Source organism: Vanellus vanellus (genome assembly GCF_965231255.1).
Source record: "Vanellus vanellus genome assembly, chromosome: 10".
In the NCBI taxonomy this organism is placed as follows: domain Eukaryota; kingdom Metazoa; phylum Chordata; class Aves; order Charadriiformes; family Charadriidae; genus Vanellus; species Vanellus vanellus.
This window is the reverse complement of record NC_138915.1, coordinates 12,981,732-13,005,912: the sequence shown is the minus strand read 5'-3', so window position 1 is coordinate 13,005,912 and position 24,181 is coordinate 12,981,732. Positions and strand designations below refer to the sequence as shown.

The window sequence follows — 24,181 nt, the reverse complement described above, 5'->3', positions numbered from 1 at the left end:
AGCTTGGAGAAGAGAAGGCTGAGGGGGGACCTCATCCCAGTGAGGGGACCTCATCCCAGTCTACAGCTTCCTCAAAGGGGGCAGGAGAGGGGGAGCTGCTGATCTCTCTCTGGAGACCAGTGACAGGACGTGGGGAAATGGAATGAAGCTGCATCGGGGGAAGTTCAGATTGGACCTTAGTAAAAAGTTTTTCACTGAGAGGGTGGTCGGTGACTGGACCAGGCTTCCCAGGGCACCAAGCCTGTCAGAGTTCAAGGAGCATATGAATGGCTTGGGTTTAGGTAGTCCTGCGAGGAGCAGGGAGTTGGACTCAATGATCCTTATGGGTCCCTTCCAACTGGAGATATTCTATGATTCTAACTATTTCAAGGAGACAAAATCTGTATTATTTATTAAGGGATAGTGGGGGCAGGGGAGGGAAGCAGTATCTTTCATAGGGAACCAGTGCTCTCCTTTTCTCGTACAGATTAATTAAGTTTAACTGAAGAGCTCTTCTTGTGACAGCCCCAGGCCCTTTTCTCCCGGGCACCTGTCTCAAGGGACTAGACAGATAATTATGAAATATTGATTTCTTGTTTTTCAGTCAGAGGAGGAAGCTGTCTGAAGTACAGTTCTTACAGGTCTACTGCATTTTTGCTCTGTGGAGCAACAATGGGCTCTTCCTTTGTACCTAAGGTTCTTTGAGGATACTTCTTCACTTGGCTTAAATTCATTCTTATTTGGATTAAATTCTCTTAATAGCCACAAAGAGACCCTTCTCAAAGCTTACAAGAATTTTATAGTACCAAAGTCTGGTTTAACCCTGGCTTTGTCATTCCCTTTTCAATGGGTATTCAAGCAACAACAAAATCATTGGATTTTTTTTGTTATCGGTGGTTTCCAGGATCTTTTCCTGGTTCCTCACTTGCCTCAAAGGACAGTCCTGTTGTTCTGCAACCAAACAGCAAAAAAAAAATCACAAGCCTCTCCCCCTGCCCCCCACCTTAAGCTCATGCTAAAAGGATGTGAACTCTATGTCTAAAGGCTTTGCTTTAGAAATTTTTGTACCCAAGCTGGGGTAGATCAGTTGTTCAAACTTTAGTGCCGAGGACCCCATTAACTATAGAGAAAATGTAAGCCAGATTTTAATACTTGCACTTCCTGAATTCAACTTTAGCTTTCTAAACAGGACACTGACTGACTGAACCTGCCAGTGGCTGCAAGTTACAGAATCTAATTTTGAAAGAATAGCCATTGATGTGTTACTTTAAGTAGCGGACTATTCAAGAAATTAAGACTTTACTAGCCCTTTAAGTAAATAAAAGTGCTTTTGTTTATTTTACAGTTTTCTAATTCCTCTGACATAGGTTTTCTTTTTAGCATTTAGGTATTTTAGCAATATCGGGCATTTTCACTGGCTTCTGTGTTCTAAATATTTTACTCCTGTGCCCAGTAGGAGTAACAGTGTGTTACCTGTTTAATTTGTCTGTACAGTCCTTTTTAATAAATGTTTGTTTCATGTCCTACTTTCTTCCTGAAGACTATTTTCACATCTGTTATTTGCTTATGCTACTGAGAAGGAGCCATATCCGGAAAGGTAAAACCCAGCTCTGTAATTTAACAAGATGCAATTAGCCACAATTCTTTATAGAAACTTTAAGGAGATAAATATGGGGAAAGAAATACCCACTCTAATGAGCTTTAGAAAACAGAAAGGAAAAGGAGACAGCAAGACAGGTTTTAACCCAGCCAAACTTCTCGGTCACATTTTTGGAACACAAACCACCGTGTGCTTAAGCTCCAAGATTTCTGCATCTGTGTATGAGTCATAGAAACAGTGTCTAATTCCCCAAACCAGGTACTTCTGAAACAAACCTATCCTCTGCTACCGCTGGCTACTGACAATGGAACTGGATAGTTTGCATGTATAAAATTGCCTGATTGGCACTTGCAGGTGTCCAGTTATGAAACTCAAACAGACCCAGAAAAACAACAAGGAAATCACATCCCTCTGCTGCAGTTCAACCACTGGAAGCCTGGGGGGTGTGGTGGTTTGGCCTCCTTGGGGAAATTAACCCCATCCTTTGCTGGAACCAGGACAGGCGTTTATTTCAGTTTGACTGATTCACAGAGCTGCAGCTCGAACTAGTTCCCAGTCAATTTAAACTAATTCAATCCAAACCACTCTTAGGTGGAAACAAGTCTCGCTCAGACAGGTTTCAGTTTAAAGAAAAGTCATATCCAACACCTTCTGTCAGGGGCTACATTGCCAAGAGCCCAAAACCCAGCTGTGTTCTTCACTGTTCTTTACTACTGAGGAACCTCGTGGTTTGTTTTGCTTTCTAAAGTTAAACTGAAAGCAGCAAGAGACGTGATTCCCTCTCTGATTCCAGGTGGTGGATAGCTGTCTTCCAAAGAGTCCTGCTTTGCCATTAGATTGTATCTTCTGCTAGAGCTTGCTGGAAGTTGCTTCTCTCAACAGTGGTGACTGAGGAGGTTACGGGACACTCCCTAACCCAGCTCTGTCAGAAAAGCCCACGTGTGATGTACGCTGCCAGCAAAGGAGGTAACCTACTGCATGGTAATGGAAACAGTTCTGAGAAATAACCTAATGCGTTGGCATACCTGGATTTGGAGAAGAATGTCTGTCCCAGACCTCACCGAGCTCAGAACCTGAGCTTGGTTAAATATAAGCAGCATGATTTTTTTTCTGTGGGTACTGTCTTCAAATGCACATAAACCACCAAACCTAACGACTGCCCTAATCTTCCTTTGGAGCATGACAGCCATTCCAAGAGAAAAGAAATTGGGTGACTTCTGTTCATTTTGTTTACTGCCATCTGAATTGTTCAAACTTTGAACCATCCTGCACTAATTGATGTTCATCCATCTGCTCTTTCCAGTTCCTTAATCCTAACCTCAGTTATAACGTTACTTCCAACATTAGTCACAAAAGTAATGCACTGACTCATACCTTCCTAAGAACTAACCCTGAAATATTCCCTATAACTGCCATCAACTTCCAGCATATTTTCCTGAGTTTAGCAAGATCCTGCAGTCATATGAGCTCCCGAACCCATGAACTTCCTTACTCCAATATTTAAGTATAGCATTAAAAATCACTTAGTATATTTCAAGGGAAAGAAAAAAAAGCGCACTGAAGCTTGTCCCAGCCTGAAATCCACTCCTTAAAAATTTCTACTGTTGAGCTCTTCAGCCTTCTTTACTCTCACTAATTAACCTTACTCTAACTTCCCTCTCTTCCCAGATACCCGTGAATAAACTGAAAGATCAGTGGCATCTCCTTATTTGTGACCCACTAAAGATCTTCAGTGTCACACAGCACTTGAGTTTTTCTACTTATTCTGTTCCACTGCCTAATTCTTTGTTCTTTGCCCTCCTTTGATTGGCACTGGTTTATAAGTTTGTCACCGAGCTGCATGTCCTGACTGCATAACAATAACTAAATCCAGTAGACCACAGTAGCTCTTACGATGAGGAGGAAAGGAGAACGTTGGAAATACTGCCTTTTTTAGCTACAGTGAAAATGGTAATTTGTACAGACAGCTATTTTAAAGACTCAATTTCTGAACTGAAACAGAGGGTGTATTGTATTTGCTTCCAAGCAAAAGCAAACTTCTCTTTATCATCCTCCTTTGAGGGAACCATAACAAACGTAGCTTTTACATCTAGTGCCGCCATCCATGGGTGTGCAGCTGCTCGCAAAGGAGCTGTTCAGTTTGCGATATTTAGTACAGCAGCTGTTTGCGGGGCTGTTTTAGCATTTAGGCGCCCATCATCAACTAATAAACGCCACCTCCCATCTGGTTTCTGAGCTGGCCAGACAGGTGAGTTGTATGGGGAGTGGGTTCTGGAGGTAAATTGTCGTTTCTCCAAATCAGCTATGACTTCAGAAATTCCATTTCCATCTTAACTCTTTGCCATCCGGCTCGCACGCCCAGCATCTTGTTGTGTTAGTACCGAAATTTGTGCTCCCGTATCTATTAAAAAGTTCGCTAGTTGTCCTCAAAGACTAACTGGAATTAAAATGTATCATCACTGATCCACAGATAAGCCTCCACCTTCTGCACAGGCAGGCCCAATTGCTTTCTAGGCATCACTCGTTTTTTGACTCCATATCCTGCAATCCCTGGCTGAGGGGGAGGAAGGGATTGCCTCCCTTTGTGGGGACTGGCACCAGAGGAGTTGGAATATGCTCCTTGCTTTCACTGTTATCTCGTTTCTGGAATGCTGCAGCCAGACTCACGATAATGCCGGTGGGCTGACCTTGAAGGGTGGCGCTGGGAATACCTAGGGCTAATGCATTCCTCCATCATTCATGCCTCCCTTCTGGGGACCCTGGGTGCGGGTTCTTAAATTTGTTTCCCTTTGATCTAGTTTCTGTTCCCTGTTTCACAAGTCTGTCTTTGTGATCTCCCTCCTCGAGTTTCAGATTTTATTTTTCAGCTGCTGCATCAACCCAGACCCTTTCACGGCTGTAGTTAACAATGCCATGCATTAATTCTGCCCATGTAGGGAATTGCTTGGGAGCATTATTGCCCTATTTTTTTTTTTTTATTATATTCAGGATCTCTTTCAATCTCATTCCATTTTACAACTAGATGGCGTTTAAGAATTGCTGGGGCTCCTCTAATTCCTTGTCTGTGCACAGCTTGGTTGCAAGTGGCTTTTGCGATGGCTGTAGAGAGCTCACTTAGAGATTTAATGGGGATTATGGAGGGTTCACCCTGCTCCATGGTGTCTATTCCTCCAGCCCAATAAGCTCCTTGGCTGGTGATAGAATGAGGTGTATTTGTTGGGTCGGGTCCTAAATTTAAGAAAACTCCCAGACCCCAATAGCTGTTTGCTTCATCCTCACTCGTTGTTATTTGGTCACCACCACTTAGGCATACTCACCACAAACATTCCATTCCAGTTTCAGCTGTGTTTCTGCTTTCTCTCTCGCCTATTTGTCAATTGGAACAGATCCCAGGGGATTGCTCACATAGTATGTCACAGACAACCACCCCGATGTCCGGCAGTTATTTCTGTTTTAACAAGGGGTCAGGCTTCATAATCAGAATGATTTGTGGGGAACGAAGGATTGTCTTCTTGCTCACTATCATTGGGATCACCACAGATGTCTCCATCCCAGTCTTCAGGGGATACTATTAGTTTCCTCATCTGTACAATGTCAGGGGAGTGGAGAACCTGCATAAGCATCATTTCAACCTTTTCTCCCAACTTTAGGGTTTTTTTTCCTTTCCTTCCTGGAATTGTTTTTGCAGCTGTTCAATTTTTAAAGACAGTAACAACTCAGTTGCCTTCCTACCTTCTATTTCTTTCTCTAGGTCTTGCTCCTTCCTATTTCTATTCTCCCTTTCTTGTTATGCAGCTTCTAAACAGGTACCTAGCATCTTGCAGGTAACTCCTTTCCCTTTTCCATCCTTTGTGTGGCCCCTAATTGCTTCTAAGTAGTCTCCCACAACTTCCCAATTATGCCAATTGTCACAAGTCCATTCCTCTGAGAATTCGGGACTGAGATTCACTCCATGCCTCAAATAATTGGTGATACTACTTGCCATCCTACCGACTATGCCAATTTGTCACAGGAGGAGTGATGCACTTCACTCGTAAGAGAGAAAAAGCAATGCATGGATAGAAAATAACGATTTAACAAAGTCTGATAATAAATGCAACAGTGGTTCAACGAGATTCAATGGCAAGGTACACTTGGCTATTTACTGCATAGAGGACATAAAGGTCAGACAGAACTGTCAGGGACACCCTTCTGTTGAGTTGTGAATTAGTAACTCATTCTTTTGTCATCAGGATTACAATCCAAACATCACCATTCTAGTCGTGCTTTGACTGTGCTCCAAGCAGAGCTCTGCCTTTCTTGCTGCATCCAAGGGCAAATGCAGGATTTCAGCTTTGTCCTGGAGCTCAGACCACATATGGCAGCATGAGGACCGCAGCCAATGAAGTATTGGGAGTCTAAAAGGACAAAACTTGTTGCTTGGGGAGTGGACAGAGCGTCAAAACCAAACTAGCTTCTTTCTACTGTGGGCTGTCTGTGATCTCAAGTGGGAACAGCCCCTAGCCTCCCTAGGGAGGGGTGGCAATCCAGAGATCCTGGTTCTCCAAAGAGCTCTCATCAAGCCTGGGGGCAGTGAGGCACACACCCCCCTTCCCCGCAAAGATCAAGGTAAGGAGCACCTGAATTACAAAACAATATCAAAACCAACAGAACAAAGACACTGACCATTCAAAACTAATTAAAGAAAAATACTATTTACAGCACTTTGAAGTAAAACACTCACTTTTTTTTTCCTTAAAAGAAGTTCTACTGTTTGGGGTTTTGCTAATATTAATGCAGAAAGACCGAAAAACGAAGTCTGACAAAAACAAGCTGGCTAAGGCGCTTCCAGCTCTGATAGCAATTTACTGTTGCTAATCAATATTGGCTATTCACTGGAAAGGGAGTGCCTCTTTCTCAGCTATGTTACTTTCATTCTCCCAAAGCAACGGTCAAGCTAATGAGTTGTCAGGAATATCAGAACCCTCAGTTGCAGTAACACAGGCAGCTCGTGTTTATCTACTTGACCGTGTAAGGATTTAGATTAGAACCAAGGAGCTGAAACAGAAGTTTTAACTGTGCTGTTGGTTCCTTCACTCACATAAGACAGACTTCACATAACAGAACACAGATGACAATGTAACGTGATGTGGGATACTCTGAAATGCAACAGCAAGAACATTTAAAGGATTAGTTCAACAACAGGTATTTTGTTCCATTTCAATCTAATGAAATTTCTGCAATTAATTTCAGCAGGTAAGAATGACGGGCTTGCATATTCTTCAGTTCTCAGCATCTTAACCTTTTCCCCTCCAGGAAGGAACTACACTCCTCCCACTGAGCCAGCAGAAACAGTCCATTTTATAGAGAACCTCAGTGCTGGTCATGCAACAGCATTACATGAAGTAAAAGAATACAGACTGTGTCCAAAACATGCAGGCACCAGCACTCTGTAGCATCTGTTTCATTTCTACTCCAAACAGCTCTGGCTTTGGAATTCTTTATTTGGTTTGAAGTATGCTGAACACAGATCCTATGTCAAAGTTCTTCCAGGTCTCTTCCCAAGCTTCCCTCCCACCTCTTACCTGCCTGGGTGGACAACCAGTAATCCAGAACATTACTAGATATAAGATCACGGTCAACTGAAGCTACTAAAAGAAGGCAGAAGTTGGCAGCATCAGATATGACTGCAGGGACACACTTTTCCCCTCTAACCCTCCCATTCTAGGCTCCTGGAATATACGTAAAGCGCTAAGACTTCTGTCAAAATATAGGGGAAGGAGAAACAGCATGTTCTCTAGGTGTGTGCCCTCCAGAACTGAAGTCTCTTCAGGTGCTGCCCAACCCCACCACTGAGCTAGACTTGTACTGCATCATGTAGCACCTGGAGAGATACCTCTGCTTTCCATCAACCTGGGGCAGATAAAGCCCTTATCCTGTAGAAGTGCTCTTTGCTGCATGGGGCAAGAGAAGAGGCACAGCTAGCATTTTCACTGTAAGGCAGTGTAGGGCCACTCTTCAGCCAGGAGTAGGTCTTGTAGAGTTTTTTCCATGGCTCTTTTCTGAGGGGTCTGCATTTCCTCCTTCACTCTAAAGCAGCTAGTTCCTCCAGGAGCTGCTCTTTCTCCCGCTGCAGCTCCTGCACCCGCTGTTTGTTCTGCTCTAGTCTGTCCTCCAGCCACTGAAGGAGTGGCCCGCTGATGGCAGACATCTGGCTGCAGAGGTTCTTTGTGAACACTGGAAAGAGCAAGAACATATCACACCAGCGCAAACACATAAAAGACTCTGTGTGCTACAACAACCCCAAAGCCAAGAGCATTAGAGACATCCAAGGAAATTCTCCAACATCCTGGCCAAGCCAACCAGACATCCCCACAGAAAAGTCAGAATCAGCAGCTTGCTAAACAGGGAAACAAGCAATTTCAATCTTACCTCTAGACACCCGGGGGGGGACGACAGAAATCTGGAAATCTGCATACAAGGAAGCCATCCTTGATGCTAATTAATTTCTAAATTCAGAAGCAAAGAATGCCTCATTTATTGAACAGGTGAGAATGGACAATGGGATATTCATCTTGGAACAGAAGCATGATTAGGATTTACCCTGTCTCACTGGCAAAAGCAAAGATGTCATATGCACATAATATACAAGAAGTGCCAGGAGATGCAAGCATGCATATAGATCAGTCAGACACTACTTTAAGACTCACCAAATCCAAAATCCCCTTGCTGTTCTAACAACAAAAAACCAACCAAAAAACACCAAACAAACCCAAAGTCTGTTGTAATTTTAACCAACTGTACAAAGGCCAAAGGCTATAACAGCATTCATAAACCCCAGGATTAGGTTATTTTACAGCCCTTGATGTGTTCCTTTAAAGTGTTTAGTTACAATTCTGTTCCTCCACTAGACTTTGTGTAACGAGATAATAGTCTCAGGGAAATCTCTGAGTTACACAGTGTTTGTGATTGGAAATGAACTGTATGACGAAGAAAAAGACAAAACGTTGGGCTTTTATAGTTATTTACAAGTGCCTTTTATGGCAAAGGGAGGACTTTACACAGCTGTGGTCTACTGTCCCTCAAAATTAGAGCCAAACCAACCCCAGCTCAAGGCTTTACTGTTTTAACTTTGGAAGAAGCATCCTGGATTCTTGCATGCAAAAAAGGAAGCCTTACCCGAGCCATTATGGATCTTGGTTACGGAGTCTAGATGGGTGAGGCTAAGAGAATGAACAGGATGCAGGTTAGTGACAAGACAGCAGTGAACTGCATATTAGGCAAACCCAGGCTACAGAACCAGCTACTGACAAGTCACTGACACTGCAGATATATCTAAACCTCTTCACTTGTTAAAGCCCTGTACATTCACAAGGATAACAAAGAGCTTACATTATAGAAACATCAGCGTTAAGCACCAGAGGCAGGGAAAAAAAAAAAGCTGATATTTAATCTAATTTTTCAGATTACTTCTCAGTGCTCTTATCCTGGTTAAACACTAATTACTGTCACACACAGACACATCACTAAAGTGCCACCATTAGCTAACAGACACTCTAGCTCCCTTTTTGTTGCAAGAAAGGAGCAGTTACGCTCAGCTCTTGTGTGCAAGGCTGAGAGAACTTGAACTCCTTAGTGTAAAGGTATTCAACCAGTTCTCCTACAAAGGCACATCAGCTGCTAATGCTTCTTATTTTCTATACCCTTGCTAAGGTTATGGTACTTTAAATACTGCTAATGTTCTGCTGTTGCTAAGACAGTCTTGGAGAGGTGTGCAGCCCCAGTGTTGTTACCTGTGAATTCTCCTGTAGGCGTCTTGCTCTTCTTGGCAAAGGATCTTCGGCAGCTCTACAGCTGATTCCAGACACACTTTCCCAATGGTTTCATGGGGTACAACATGAATAGGAATTTCAATCCTTTCATATCTAAAAGGGTATCAGATATGATTAACTTCAAAGCAGCAGAGAAAGAAAAAGGACTCCTACAAACCTGCAACAGTCTATCCAACACATGTCACTGCTGCAGTTTTACTTTTGGGAACACATGCCTGAGTTGAAAGGCAAATGGAGGCCTTTTATAGCCACACACTTGTCTTAAATTTTAATGGTAAACTGCTAAAGCAACTAGATGGCCTGTACTGACAATATGATGCACAGTGTGTGTGCAGTTGGTGGGGAGTCTACACCATGCAAGCTTGAAGCCTCAACCTCTACAGTTGCAAGCAAAAGGGTGAGACTTCTACACAATGGACAACAGCACAAATTCATACCCAGACTACAGTGTCCTACACCAAATCTTAACCTACTGAATTATCTAGGCTAAATTAATCAATCCTAATCCTTAGATTCTCTTCAAGCAGCCCGCATTAGCAGAAGTAAGGAGACCTTGTTCAGGCATGTCTATACAATATTTGCTCCTCATGATGAGCCTAGAAGCCACTTATTTGAGACAACCCAGAAAGGAAAGACCAGATGAAATACAACCTGATGGTGGACATAATATTCTTCTGCTGTACTCACTCTGAGCTCTTCTGGGCCTGAATGGACTGGAAACAGGTGTAGAGAATCCTGCCTGTCTAAGAGAGACAGCAGAAAGTCAGATTCCAAGAGCAAAAAATCATCTAAAACCCACACGTTCCTTTAGGAAACAGAATATGCTTTCAAATAGCATTTTAACAGGTTGTAGAGATACATACTTTTTGCTTTGACTGATAGCGGGAACTGTTTACAAGCAGATACTGACATATCCATTAACTATAAAAAAAGCTCCCTGGAAAACCTAGACAAGACACACCACCGTTGGCTTATCTCATACTATAGCAGCATCTCCTAAAGAGGCTAAAAGCACAAAGGTGCAATAAGCTATATCTGCCGAACAGCTGAAGGGTACTCACACATTTCAACACACACACACACCGCAGCCATCTAATGCAGTCCCAGAAAACCTAGTACCAGCCCAGGTCTGCTGGCTGGAGAGCCAGGCTGTGGCTCAGCACAGAGTAATTAATAACTCATTCTTTTGTCATTCGGATTACGATCCAAACATCACCATTCAAGTCGTGCTTTGACTGTGCTCCAAGAAGAGCTCTGCCCTTCTTGCAGACAGCATCCAAGGATTTCAGCTTTACCCTGGAGCTGATGTTTCTCGTGAGCAGTTGGAGGGTTTATTGCCATTTTTAAGTTGCCTACCTTTGTGTTTTTGTCCTCAATGAAGCAGGAAAAGATAAGCCCTACAAAACCTTGGTCCATCATCTGATACATAGCTTGTGTACGGACATCTGCAGACAAAGAAATAAGAGAATGAGAACTGCACTGGTCACCTGAAGGACTGGAAAAAGATTTGCCACCTTTTGAAGGGTGACCTGCAATTTGGTAACATCACAAGCATTATTTTAAAGTACTTACTCCAGGTGACTAAGTTTAAAAAAAATCCAATTTAAAATGTAATTAAATAGCAAATCTTAAAAATAAAAGATGAGTTAACAAACACAGAAATTATCTTAGCATCAGCCTGGTGCCACGGGTCACTATAGAGCCATAATGTCCAACATGTATAATATACTCATGCACTTCTTACAAAAAAGTTTTCGTGTTTGCATTAATACTCACAGGTGTAAAAAATGATCACAGCACTCTTCCAGGTATCACAGATTCTCACAGCCTTTTTTTTTTTTTTTTTTTTTTTTACTATTCCCAACATCCTAGGTCTAGTTTTCCCGTCTGGAAGAACAGCAGTACTAGTAGTAGCTGATCTGTGACTACTGAGTCACGTACCGTTTGAGCACCTGGAGCACACAGACAGGAATGTGGCTATACTGGCAGAGGTTCCTGACACCCACCCAGACAATCTACTAGAGGATGTCTGAGAAACCAAACTTTGATAGTTGGCATGTTTAGCTCTGAAAATCCAGTAAATTGAATAATACAATTAGCGAGCTGTGACTTTTCACACAAAACCTAGACCAAGACTGCTCTTACCGACATGCGATGGCCAGACAGTAATATGAGGATGGGAGTGATACCAGCCCACAACTCTCATGGGCCGTCCTGTCATTTCAGCCAACCTGTGTGTGAGTCAAGGTGCTTTTGAAACCAATAGAGCAAATGGAAGAAGTTTTTTGTACAAGGAAAACTGACAGATTTTCAAAGAGTTCCTCATCAGTCAACAGAATTCCAGATCCCTTTAGAAAGGTGACAAGACACACAGCAGGAAGCTGATGGAAGCCTCTTCCCCAGCACCAACAGGATGCCACTGCTGCAGAAGCAAATTGGATTTTATTTGCGCATGGCAGTAAGCGACATGGCAGCAAGCTGTCCAAAACAGCATCCTTAAGTGTATGTAGGGAAAAGGCTCTCCAGTGCACCACACTTGGAAAGAGACTTGTCAACCTTTCATTTTTTTAGTCTCCCTGCTGAACTGCTACCCTCCCGCCAAAAACATACTTCAATTTTACTTGTGACCAAATACAAAGAAATTATAAAAAGCAGATATAGCAAAATTCCACTGCAAACGCTGGAACCAACAAAGACTCCAGACAACGGCAACAGCCAGCACACTCCAAACTGAACAGTTGTAGGAGGGAAGCAGCAGACAACTTCAAGCCAACTAGAACAAGTCTAAAACACAGCACATAAAAAGAGGCCTGAGGTAAACCACTTCACTGGCAAATCTGCTGCTGTATCTACTAAAGGATATCTCTGCTTCAGTAGAAGCAGCTGAAAGCTGCTCTGGAGAAATCTCCACACGGTCTTTTCTCTTATCGGAGCGGCGCAGGATGATCACAGAATGGATATGAACAATACGGCTGGTGTCAACCTAATGACACAGAAGGGAAAAATCGATCATTCCTCTGCTAAAGACATACCCACCCTCAAGTCAAGGCTGGCTCCTGTACCTTCAATAGGGAAAAAGTACGCAACAAGGCCAGGCCGGATAGGGCTTTGAGCAACCTGGTCTAGTGGAAGGTATCCCAGCCCATAGCAGGGGAGTTGGAACTATATGATCCTTAAGGTCCCCTCTAACCGAAATCATTCTACGATTCTGTGATGGGAGTACAGCCCGGCGTGCAGGTGGGAAGCTTGCCTGACTATAAGCTTTGACTTTCACAGCGGCGGGAACTATGACTCGGCACTAGCCAGGAGCGGAGAGGGGGGCCGAAGGCGCAGCGGCACGTCTCTGCCGGGGAACCACCCGCACGCAGGCCTGTACAACGCTCTCTGCCACGGCAACCGAGCCCCGCTCGGAAGGTAAGAACCCGCACACCGCTCTCCCATGGCCCGCACCGACGCAGGCCATGAGCCCTACCTGGGCAGCACCTCCTTCCCAGGACAGCCCCGCCCAGCCCCGGTACCTCGCCGATGCAGAGCCCCATGACCTCCTCCTTCTCGGTGCTCAGCGCGTGGTTAAGGCACACCAGGAAGGCATCAGCCTCCAAGTGCACCGCCTGCACCGCCATCTTGCCGCTACCCGCCCGTCTTCCCCCACCACCCCCGGAAGTAGGCGGGGACAAGCCCCACTTCCCCCGCCCGCCCTCGGCAGCGGGACCAATCCCAGCAGGGCTGCCCGGCCCTTCCAGCCAACCGGCGCGGCTAAGGTGTCGCCTAGCTTCCGGACCGGTGCGGCGCGGCGGAAGCGCCGTGTCGCCCACGCGAGCGGCGGCACCGGGGTTCCGCGCTGCAGCCGCCGCCAGCGGCGCGGCGGGGCGGGACGAGGCGGGACGGGGCGGTGCGGGTGGCGGAGCGGAGCGGAGGGGGGACGGGCGGGGCGGCGCGGCCCGACCCGGCTCGGGGCGGGGCTCCGCTGCGGGCCGGCAATTGGGGCCTGCGAGCAGCCGGGGGGAGGCTGCGGGGTCACAGGGGAGGGCGGGGGAAGGCTTTGCTCGGTGCACACGGCGCTGGCTGTCACCTGGCGCGGGGCTGCAGGTAGGTCACGGGTGGGCGGCCCGAGGGACCCGGCCCGGCGCCTCCTGCTCCGCCTGGTGCCGTCTTACGCCGAGGGGCGGCCGCCGAGCCCCGCAGGCCCGGCCCGGGTGGGAGGCGGTTGCTATGGAGATGTGCTGCGCCCTCTTCCCCCCGCCGCGGCGGCCGGGCCTCCCCGGCCCTTCCCGCCTCCTCCTCGCCACGGCCGGCCCGGCCCGCTGGCCGCACCGGTCCCACGCCCCCTGCCCATCCTGCCCTCCCTGCTCCCCTCGGCCGCACCGCATCCCGCACCCCATGGGCGGCCGGCCCTTCACCATGCCCGGCCCCCGCACCCCTCTCCTCGGCCTCCCCTTCCTCCTCCGGGGCTCCCTCCACACCCCTACACTATGTCCATATTTTCTTTTTTTTCTTTTTTTTTTTTTTTTGTCTTCCTGTTTCTTCAGATCCTACCAAAGCTAGACCTTCCCTCCCCAAACTGCTGGACAGCCCCGGCTGGTCGGTGAGCATCTGCTACCCCTCAGTAGGTTGGGCAGAGTGGAGCGTGGAGTCTTGCTCGGGGCGAGTGCTCCAGGCAGAGTAGAGTCCAAACCCCCAAGAAGAAGCTTTAGAGTGAGTCAACATGCTCTTACATCAGCAGACAGCTCATCTGATCCCTGACTTGTTGCAAGACACGGGCTGGGTTTTTCAGGAAAGCTCAGCTGCCTTTTAGCTCCCCGAAGGCTGCACGCACAGAGGTGTGCAGGCAGCTGCACGCTCTCCACCAGAAGGCCTAACTGGCCAGCCTTGGTCCAGAAGCTGTGTAGCCGTGTTAGCAAAGCATTGTGCCCAGTTGACTGAGCCGTAGCATCGTTTTTTCTTTTCCTTGGCTCCTAAATGACAGCTGAACTCTTCTAACAATCTGACCCAGCCCCCTTTTAAAATAGAAGGTAACAAAGAGTGTAGTTTGTTCAGCATGCTGAGCTCCAGCTCTGGGGATGGTCCAAGCAGCAGCTGGAGCAATTTCTTTCACTGTTTTCGTAAATATTTTAATGTACCCAGTTTAAAAGCAAATAAATTGTCTTCACCACAAGATGTAGTCCTCCTCCTGGCCATTTTCACATTTATTCATATATTATATGGCTCAGAAATCCACCCAGGTCCCAGAACAGCATTAAACCTCTAGTGCCTGATACTGAATAGACAGAATGGACAGAATACCTGCAAGTCTTGTTCCCGTCTGTGGGGACTGGGCTTTAAATCTCCCCAAATCAGTACCTTAAGCAGCTCAGACCTCTGCAATTATGTTGATGGGAACATTAAAATCTGTGTCAAAGGGTGACGCTGCAATCCTGCAAATTTAAGCTGATTGGAGTTTTGTTGGATGTAGTTGTTTGGTTTTTTTTTAATAGATTATAAAGCAAGCAATATAAGAAACAGGTTTTACAACTTGTTTTAAATATAAGTAAGCTTACTTCTCCTTTCACCCATGTCTTCCTTCAGGCTTTTTTATTGCTTTCTGATAAAATCTGCAAAAATAGGAATTGTATATGTTTTTCCCTTCTTATAGTTTCAGGTGCAAATGTCTAAGCGCATGCTTTTTCAAATCGCCTGTTTCTTTTGTATGTTTGAGCACTAAAGACAGACCTGTCTTACTTCAAACCCAATTGACGGTTTTGCCTGACCTCAAGATTTTATTTGTGGCACTAACTGGGCACCATCATAACAGTCTTAGAGGCTGTTGAACAGAGAGGCCAGACTGGGCTTTTGAACTTTGGCAACTGAACTCAGAGATATGGAGTTCAGCGGAAGTTTGGGACGAATTAGTGGGGCAAAGGGTGAAAACACATGTTAACCGCTGCCCATTCTGCACAGTGTCCTCTGCATGAGACCTTATTCTGTCGGTCCTGTACCTATCATTACTACCATGTTCATACACAATAAACACAAACATACATGTTGTGCTTTAGTCCTCCTACCTGGTGTTCAGCAAGACTGAACCGGGTTAGTATTTGGATAGGAGACCTTCCAGGAGAGTTTACTTGCTGTAGGAAATAGTGTTTACTTACCAAGTAATATTTTTCCAATACTGAAGTCAGTCTTGAGTCTTCTGGTTCTGGGCATGACAAGCTGTAGAAATTCAAGCTTTGAACGGGGTATAAAAGCAAGTTCTTGAACGTTTTTGGTCATGATGGAGCTTTTGGCAGTTTACTGCAGAGTAGGAGAGTATCCTGGCCAAATTCCAACCTGGGTGATTACATTCAGCTGACTGAAAATGAGCAGTGACGATTGCCGCATTTCGCTGTTGGGCAAAGTGATTTCCACACATGGGCTTAAATTTTTAAAGTGACTTAGGGTAAGGTAGAATGAACAGGACTTAAAGAAATGTCCCTTTAACCCTCATAGCTTATTCTTGTGAGGCTTGTCAGTCTGCTGTCACATTCCTCTAAATGCCAGCGATCCAGCTGCTAGGGCATTGCTTGGAATGGCTGTACCACATCACAGGATGGTCTTCAGAACAGTGGTGCTTTTTATAATGCACATACACATTCCCACATGTCAAGCAAGGAAACAAACAGAATGGGAGAAAAAGAAATAATAAAAGAACATTCAAAGTTTTCTTTGTTAGAAATTAAAATACTGTGACAGTGCTGTTCAGGCTGATCCGTGGTTGGTGTTTTGTTTTCAAAAAGCCTAAGTGATCCTTTGATTCAAAAGGTAGAGAAGCGCTGATGTAAGATACAGAAGGCAACATGGAAATGTATTTCCTGTTATATATGTACCCCAATGTGTAATATTTTTTTTCTCTCCCTGACTTTCCCTGCTTTATTTTGTACCCAGATTTTCTTGCTCCTGTCTGAAATATGCCTTATAACTTTACAAGTTCTCAGAAGACCACTGTGTTTCACTGGGATAGGAATATTGCATCTGCTTCATAGCAGGAGGATGTTATATGTATTACAGCTTAATTCTGTTCTACTTTAAACCTAGATAAAGAATGAAGACTGTCTGTACCATTTTGATTACCTCTTCTAGGGTTCAAAGAGAGAATCATTTCCCCTGACCTTCATTTGCTAATGGCTCAGCTTGCTCTAACTCATGTACAGATAAACTTGCTGTTAAACAAAAATTCTAGTAGGAAGAACCACCTCAATGTCCAAAATTCCTTTGCCCCTGCTGATATCGGTGGCTCTCTGTAACCATCTAAAAGCCGAACTACGCAAAGTCACAAGAGCTATTCACGAGAAGCTTGTGTACGAATGGACAATGCCGCCGTCCACTTGAGAGATGAGACGAAGGACCCTTCACAATGACAGCTCTGCAAGTTCCAAATATGAGAGTCGCGCATATGGAGTTTCATGCTTTGTCTCCAGACTGATCTTCGTTCTTGTTAAGCTAATTTCACCTCTTGTCACAAGTTTTGCTTTTTGGGATTTAGACCATCCTTAGCCACGGAACTCCTGTGTAAATCACTTTTTTCTTTTTCTCCCCCCTCCCCCCCCCCTAATTTACACAAAGACTGTTAATAGGACTGTTAGTGGAATAAGCAAAGCCAATATTCACAGGGTTTAACTTTGTACCAATAGCACCTTTTACCCCAGAATGCCTTACAAGCGCCATACAGCACGCATGTCCCTGTGTACAACTTGTCACGAAATTTCCGTTCACTTAGACACCACCTTAGTTTCCCGAGCTGACTTTTAGGGACATTTCAGCACATAGCATCACATACAATAAGTCAGACGCCACCCAGAGGTGCCTTTCAGGTCTGAGAGCTTTCTCCGTGAATGTATTCAGAGCTAAAGAGACCATGCCTGCATCCTGCGGGTTGATGCCGTCCACCTAACGGGAGCATCCTGAAGTGACTGAGGGAATGGCAGAAGGAGGGCATGCTGGCGCTCCTCCTGTCCGACTGTGGGTGCGACGCGTAGGTGTTTACTGCGACGAGCACCGCAAAACGTGGCTTGTGGCTGCGGAAGAGGCAAGTGTCCTTTGAGCTTCCCAGTGATTGTAGCTTTGCTATTGCAGGTGCCTCTACTGCATTGCCAGTAACTGCCTGCTGTTTTTGTTACTTTCCCCCAGGAGGAAGGTATGCTGAGGGCTCGGATCCAAAGAGTTCAGGTTCCCCTGGGTGAGGCGCTGCGACCCAGCCAGCTCCCCCCATCCCGGCTGCCTCATATGTGGCAGCTGTCCCAGGGTGAGCAGTACAGGGATAGTAACTCTCGCGTTTGGGAGATAGAGCACCATCTCATGGTAAGGATGGTGGCAACAATAGACCATAGTCATGCCTGTTTGTGAAGTCATTTGAGATCCTTGAGGGACGGCAAAGGACTGTTATTTTGTTGAAGTCCATTAGCTCAGCCACAGTTAACTGTAGACGTATTGAACTTTTCCTTGTCGCTTACAGCTTGGTGGTGTTGAAGAACTGCTGCTTAAACTCGTGCCTGGTGATTAATCTGGTATGTGTAGACATTACCCCTGCTTTGTACTGTGCTCTGTTTATTCCCAGTCATTCTTTAATATGAATTTTTGTCTTTCAGGAGCAGTGGCTCTAGGAAGATGTCGTTGTATATTTTGTACAATAAATGATTCTCTCTCCACTGAAATGCAGCCACCTCTGAGGTGGAAGCAGTTAAACAACACACAGCAACATCACACAAGAGTGTAGGACAGGCAGTGAAGAGGAGTATTGTGTCCAAGTGAAACATCAGGGGGAGTTCTAGGTAGGCAGAATGTAATTGCCCCAAGTGGAGTTTGGCCAGGATGCTGGAAATAACGCCCTAGCGATATTGAAAAGTGCTGTGGGCTGGTGAATTATCAGAAATTTGAAAGGCAGCACCTCCCTAGCTCTGGGCAGGGGCAGGAGCTAAACTGTGGCTCAGAGGGAGCTGAAGTCCCACCACCGCTTTCGGCAACAGCGGTGCTTTCCTGTAGAGGTCTCCCATCCAACTACTAGTACCACCGGTTATTGCTTGTCTTTTGGTCTCTCACGGAAGATCACAGTTACAGGTGTCACAGCTGCAGAAAGTCAAATTGAGTGTCTGAAATCTCGCTTTCTAGGGATTTGAACAAGATGGAGCTGTCCTGCAGTCTGTGTTTGGGGTTTCGTTTTGGGTTTTTTTTTGGGGGGGCAGGATTTCCAAAAGACATTATCCTCGAACAAAACCAAAAGCCCTCCTTGTTGTCTTTATGGGACATACACAACTAAGTTGTTTTGTTTGGTTGTTTTTTTAAATGCCTCCTCCAGCTGCAATTATATGACTAACACCAAATCCTTGGTTGTGTGTAGCTCACAGAGAGGGCTTTTACGCAAATACATGGTTTAGTATAAGGTCTAGAGGCACGGCACTGTTAAAAATTAGTCAGCCATGTTAATTTGAATCTTTGCTGGAATCTTTGTGCATCCAAGTGGAAAAGGGCACATTTTGAACCAGAGAAAAGAGAAAGGCCTTCAAGCCTAGCAACATAAAACTTCCCGTATTCATTATCCACGTTATCATCCTTTAGCCAGACAGAATTCTTGTGTGTGTTGGCAGGCATCTGCAAGCAGCGATAGATGTTTTCTGAACTGTCTGTGACAGAGAGGGAAATTGGCCTTGGCTTTAAGACAGTGTCTTGTTCCCCCCTCTCCCCCTCCCCCCCCCCCACCTGCTGAAAAGCAGGTTGTTTCTACAGTAACATTTTCCTATCATTTTAGTTCTCTGAACATGTCCCAGAAGGATCCCTGCCAGAAACAAGCCTGTGAAATACAGAAATGCTTGCAAGGTACCAAGTGTCATTTTGTCTTTTTGGTGTCTTGAGTTTTGGTGGAACTTAATTCTTTTAACTTATCCCTGTTCTCTTTGCACCTTGAAAAGGAAGAAAGCAAGCACATTAGCATCCCCTGGTTGCAAAGCAAACAAAATTATAATGTCTGATCTTAATAGAATTCCCTTGTGCTTGATTTTAAATAACGAGACACCATTAGTACAAAACAGTGTTTGTAACAGTAGTGTTGTGCTTATTTCGGAGTGTTCTCTGTGCTGGTAGTAAGATCCCATGTGTTGTCTTGGGACTCAGCTGTAGGCGGGGAGAGCTAGACATTATAATAAGCTCTCTTACAGAGTGGGTAGTGGGTGGATTGTATGAGAAGACTGCAGAGCTTCTAGCTCCAGTGGTATTTTAAGAGCAGGTCAGTCAGGTGTCTGTCAGGAATGGGTTAGGTATATGTGATCTGGCCTCACGGTGTGAGATGGTCTCCCCCTGGAGACCTTTAACAGCTCTTTTGTATTAGTTAAATATTTGTAGGTGTGAGGGAGATTATGTGATAATGTGTTTTGGGAGCCTGAGCTGGGGAGAGCAGGCTTGTTACTTGCAGAGGACAATATTTTTTAAAAATTTTGATTGCTTCTTGGGAAAGGATTTGCCTTATGGAATGAATATGAGAAAACATTTCTCTGTGCCAAGGCAGCTCAGCCATATGGGAAAGAGTTCTTCCTAACTCACCTGGTGGAGCCCGTAGCCAGCATGCTCTGAGCTTCTCGTGGGGATAACTCCTGGTGTTATAGCCCAGGGATGACAAGGCAATGCCACAGCTAAGATCAGCCAGGCCTTTTTCACAGCAACTCATTTCTGCCTTTAATTTATTTGCAGACTACAAGCAGGTTAGCTAAAATGTAGCAGGGAGGGTGGAGAGTGTCCTGCTGGGGAAGTAGAGGGATGGCTTTGCAGGCTGCAGCAAACAGTGATTGCAATCTGCAGGTAACACAACCACCCGGGTGGCTGGGGAGGAGCATAGGAGGAAAAGCATCTGGGAAAAAGTAGGGAAAAGCAGTAGTCAGTTATTGGTAGGTCTGTCTTTCCCAGGATTGTTTTTTGGAAGCTGTGTTCAGCTCAAAGCAAGGGCTCAAACAACCCCTTCTACATGCCCCCAGAATTTTGTCTACATACTACTTTTTACTGTTTCCATGATTTGGAGCATTCTCCCATGAAGGGCTGCCTTCTCTCCCCAGAGTAACTGCGCTTAAAAGCTAATGTTTGACCCTGTTTTGGTCCTATCTGTGACAATGTTCTTTCTGTAACATTCACAGAAGTTATTCCAAGTGTTTTACCTGTGTAGGTTTTGTACGGATTTGATCTGAATGGTTAAGTGTTAGCAAAGCAGCTCTTTGACTGCTACACGCACACTCCTCTGTCCACCGCTTTTCTAGCTATCATTTTGGAGCTGTTATTCAGGTATTATCCTGCTGTGGAGTTGTCTGAGTCGCACAGATGAAGCAGCTGAGTTGACAGACAGCAAAACAATTTTTCCCTGTAAGAATTAATGCAATAGAGGATGTATACAGAGCCTTAAGTGACAAATATGCAGAGACAGTATACACCATGCAGAAGATGGAGAGCAGAAGCGGGACCTTTGGGAGATGCTGGCTTTTCAAAGACTGGTTTTGTAGTGGGTCATTGTTCCAAAAGATCTTGTCTGCTTCCTCTGTGAGACTGAATGCCCACTGTAAATCTCGTTTGTGTTTTGCTACCCATTGTATGACTAACCTTGTGCTTTTCAGGAATGCCTCCCTGGCAGATAGCAGGGTGTGCCTATATGTAGCTGTAGTTTTAGAAACAAACCTGCACAGGCAGAGGAACAGTTAGGAGAGCCTTGGAGCCCTCATCATTGGCAGGTTATGGCAGAAAGAGATTAGCTCTCCTCTCCAAGGGCCTGACATGCCTCCTTGGCTGCCAGCTTGCACAAAGCAGTAACATCACCATAACCTTTTTCTCAGGGGTGACCTCTGTGCTTGTGTTACAGGTCACTCACTGACCCAGTTAGGGAGCTCAGCCCAGCGATCAGAGTGGGCTGGCTTCCTCGTTAACCAGAAGGCTTTCACTGCTGCTTTCCGTGCTCTCCAGTGGGTGCCGTGCTTGTCTCCCATTGGGTTTTTGTTGCTTCTTTTAGTCTTTTAATGATCAGTGGCGGGTGCAGAGGTGAGTGCAGCTGTGTAGTGGTTGCGTAGCTCATCCAAAGCAGCGCGGGTAGCTCTGCACGCCCTGCGCTTCTATGCAGACAGGCGGGTAGTTATCAATTCAAGCCACACACTCAGTCTGCTCACGTACCTGCAGGGCTTCTCTCCAGGAGCCTGGTGGCCACCCTGCAGAGCGTTGTGGGCTTTGCCACCTCAGCCAACAGTGGCAGCCGGCAAAGCGCTAGGGCAGAAAGGCTGCTGGACAAATCACCTGTGTCCTGCAGTGCCTGAACCTGCCGGTGCAGTGAAATCTCTCCCAGCCTGAAACAAAGGCAATATGGAGAAAGTACAGAGGTGGGCGTAGCTGTGCCGTGCACTAAGCTGTGAGCCCAGTCATCCCAGATCAGGCTAGGAGCTTGTTTAACCCCGTGTCCCAGCTCTGGCAGTGTCCAAGAGGAGAAGCCTAGGAAGGAAAGTAAGAGGAGGTAAAGTAATGTATGTGGCTAAGGGACAGCCTGAGCTAGAGGTGAGACCTTTGTGTGGAAGGTGGTTGTGTCACTGGCTCTGTGCAGTTGGATTCAGCTGCTGGCGTCTGGCTAAGCACTCCTGCTAGCGTGCTGCCTGCTCTGGTTACGCTGCAAAGCTGCAGCCTGCCCACAACAGGCCACCGGTAGGAGGTTGGCAGTCACGCTCCTCACCCCTTCCTTTTACAAACCCCACACTGCTGAAAAGTGCACACGTCCCCGTTTATACCAAGTCCTCTTTGGATGCTCTTATATTTACACTCAGCTGTGAACCTTACAGTGACACAGCAGCTGGGTTGAAGACCATGGATGACAAGATCCAGCTTAAAAGCACTTAAAAGGCTAAAGAAAGTAAGGATTGAAGGGCAGCAATAAAGGAAACCTCATTCTTCCTGTAGTGAGATGTGATAGTTCCAAAACTCGGGGACTGAAGATGCTCCCATCCACAACAGCAAAGCTGCCTTTGCATGGCTTTAGATAGCTGGAACTAGAGAGATTGTAGAGCAGAGAAAGCAATGAAATGCTTGTAAGCGCTCTTGCTTTTCAGAGAAACATGCTGCCCAGCAGCTGTAGGGCTGGGCTAGATGTGTCCCCTCCGGGGACAAAACCTGTTCCCCTCTGCAGACTTAGTGTCTCCTTCTTATTTTCCAGTGAACAACTACGTGGAGTCTATGTGTGAAACCGTGCTTCAGGAAATGCGGAAGTGCTGTGCCCGATACCCCAAGGGCAGATCCGTCTGTTGTTCAGGGTTTGAGAAAGAAGAAAGGGAGAGAGAAAAGTTTAAAGCGACTTCAGAAGGAATTCCCCGACCACCTCAGTAACACAGTGCAGCTCCAGCAGGTACCAGAGCATGGACTCACCTGCAGAGCTCGTGTGTGTTTTTTCAAGCCTTCTTTAGACTTTCAGGAAAGCCAGATTGCTCCTAGAACACACCATCCGGCACACCAAAAAGTATAATGCAGTACCAACAGATGGCCTGGTTAACAGACTTTATTTTCTGTACCAAAACATCATCTACATTGTCTTTGCATTGCACCTGTGTCTGTGAAAAGTCAACTTGATGTTTTTAGAATGCTTACCTTACTCTAATCCATCCTTGCGCTCAAAGCAGAGAACTGGAACCAAGTTATTCTGGCATATGGAGCGGGAGGTACAGGAAATGAGCTCAGAAGAGTGAGTGAGTTTAAGCGTGACACATGAAACAAGCCCATTTTGACACAGCAAAGATATTGCTGCCATCATGCAGTAGTTCCAGACAACATTTGCCTGTCCAGTGGCTCAAGCTCAAGAATGGGAATCAGGTCTGGGGATTGTTCCTAGGTCTTGCATAGATCACGAGTGACTACAAGTCACTTTGCCTAAGTGCCTCACTTTCCCACTGGGCAGACTTTTGGTTACTTTATATTTGAATTGCCTACACGCTGCTATTTGCATGACAAAGATGTTACAGGAACATTATTTCAGGGATTGCTACAGGAATAGGATTTTTTTAAAAAAAGCAATATTCATTTGAAAGATCTGACTGTTGATATAAAATTTATAAATTTATGTATAATTGAACACCTTTAAGCAATATGTTACGAACCCAGCGTAATTCAACCCGCTGGTACCCAGAGGCCTGTCACAAAGCCCTGGGCTAGATCCAAGAACTGATTTAGGTGCTGCTTACTGAACAAGCAGTTGTAGGTACTCGCTTTCAACACAGTATTTCAGACTCACTCACAGCCCGGCTGTGTCTGGACCCCAGGGAGAGATGGCTTTTCAGAAGTTCTCACATGTGCAGCAGAATTTCCTGTGACCTGTAGGAAGAGCTCAGTAGACAGGTTCCTGCATCACCCTTCAGAGCTGCCTAAGTCTCTCCATCCCCTGTAGCAGGAGTCCAGGCACCTCAGCGGGTGCCTAGTCCATTACAGGGCCTAGGCACCTAAACACCAGACTTCAAACTCACTAGGCCCCTAACTCTGTCATTAGATCTAGCCGTAAAGGACTTTTGTGCTGTGATCAAGTACAACTTACTTATGAAATACAGCTTCTATAAACAGACCACTGTAGTCTAGGCACAATAGTTGAGCGTATTGAAGCCTAGAAGAGCAAACCATCTGTATTCACTGCTCTGAAATACCATGATACAAAATAAATGACTGGAACAAATTGTAGTCTCGGTCTGGTTGTTTATTGGGAATACGACATAGCTGCAAGCCAGGCAGCTTGGCTGCCATTCACAGTCCAGAGCTACATGTGATATCATCATGTTTAAATAGAAGCTGC

At 45.7% G+C, this 24,181-nt stretch overlaps 3 protein-coding genes across 6 annotated transcripts; 2 read left to right on the top strand and 1 right to left on the bottom strand.

Annotated features, from left to right (window-relative positions):
* Nucleotides 1-6,698: 6,698 nt before the first annotated feature.
* On the bottom strand, nucleotides 6,699-13,024 carry BRCC3 (BRCA1/BRCA2-containing complex subunit 3). 2 transcript variants are annotated; one of them, XM_082488021.1, is made up of 8 exons: nucleotides 12,909-13,024; nucleotides 12,254-12,373; nucleotides 11,536-11,623; nucleotides 10,747-10,835; nucleotides 10,078-10,133; nucleotides 9,352-9,483; nucleotides 8,738-8,781; nucleotides 6,699-7,795 (listed from the first exon to the last, which is right to left on the bottom strand). In XM_082488021.1, the coding sequence occupies exons 1-8, from the start codon at nucleotides 13,011-13,013 to the stop codon at nucleotides 7,644-7,646; spliced, it is 786 nt and encodes a 261-aa protein (XP_082344147.1). In that variant the 5' UTR covers nucleotides 13,014-13,024; the 3' UTR covers nucleotides 6,699-7,643. The 2 variants fall into 2 exon arrangements, with proteins under 2 accessions (XP_082344147.1, XP_082344146.1); XM_082488020.1 differs by lacking the exon at nucleotides 8,738-8,781.
* Nucleotides 13,025-13,461: 437 nt separating this feature from the next.
* CMC4 (C-X9-C motif containing 4) lies at nucleotides 13,462-23,614 on the top strand. 3 transcript variants are annotated; one of them, XM_082488177.1, is made up of 4 exons: nucleotides 13,462-13,479; nucleotides 13,920-13,975; nucleotides 19,151-19,218; nucleotides 22,565-23,614. In XM_082488177.1, exons 3-4 carry the CDS (start codon nucleotides 19,161-19,163, stop codon nucleotides 22,732-22,734), a joined length of 228 nt encoding a protein of 75 aa, XP_082344303.1. In that variant the 5' UTR covers nucleotides 13,462-13,479; nucleotides 13,920-13,975; nucleotides 19,151-19,160; the 3' UTR covers nucleotides 22,735-23,614. The 3 variants fall into 3 exon arrangements, with proteins under 3 accessions (XP_082344303.1, XP_082344304.1, XP_082344305.1); XM_082488178.1 differs by lacking the exons at nucleotides 13,462-13,479; nucleotides 13,920-13,975 and adding an exon at nucleotides 17,861-17,912; XM_082488179.1 differs by lacking the exons at nucleotides 13,462-13,479; nucleotides 13,920-13,975 and adding an exon at nucleotides 18,166-18,176.
* On the top strand, nucleotides 17,324-17,895 carry MTCP1 (mature T cell proliferation 1). The gene is made up of 2 exons (XM_082488180.1): nucleotides 17,324-17,434; nucleotides 17,536-17,895. Exons 1-2 carry the CDS (start codon nucleotides 17,327-17,329, stop codon nucleotides 17,749-17,751), a joined length of 324 nt encoding a protein of 107 aa, XP_082344306.1. The 5' UTR covers nucleotides 17,324-17,326; the 3' UTR covers nucleotides 17,752-17,895.
* Nucleotides 23,615-24,181: the final 567 nt, after the last annotated feature.

Coding starts and splice junctions, on each gene's coding strand:
- BRCC3 (XM_082488020.1), bottom strand. CDS start 13,013: ATGGCGGTGCAGGCGGTGCACTTGGAGGCTGATGCCTTCCTGGTGTGC. Junction 9,484..10,077: donor CAGGCCCAGAAGAGCTCAGA/GTGAGTACAGCA, acceptor ATACCCTTTTAG/ATATGAAAGGATTGAAATTC. Junction 7,796..9,351: donor GCCTACAGGAGAATTCACAG/GTAACAACACTG, acceptor TGCTCTTTCCAG/TGTTCACAAAGAACCTCTGC.
- MTCP1 (XM_082488180.1), top strand. CDS start 17,327: ATGGCAGAAGGAGGGCATGCTGGCGCTCCTCCTGTCCGACTGTGGGTG. Junction 17,435..17,535: donor GGCTTGTGGCTGCGGAAGAG/GCAAGTGTCCTT, acceptor ACTTTCCCCCAG/GAGGAAGGTATGCTGAGGGC.
- CMC4 (XM_082488177.1), top strand. CDS start 19,161: ATGTCCCAGAAGGATCCCTGCCAGAAACAAGCCTGTGAAATACAGAAA. Junction 19,219..22,564: donor AATACAGAAATGCTTGCAAG/GTACCAAGTGTC, acceptor CTTATTTTCCAG/TGAACAACTACGTGGAGTCT.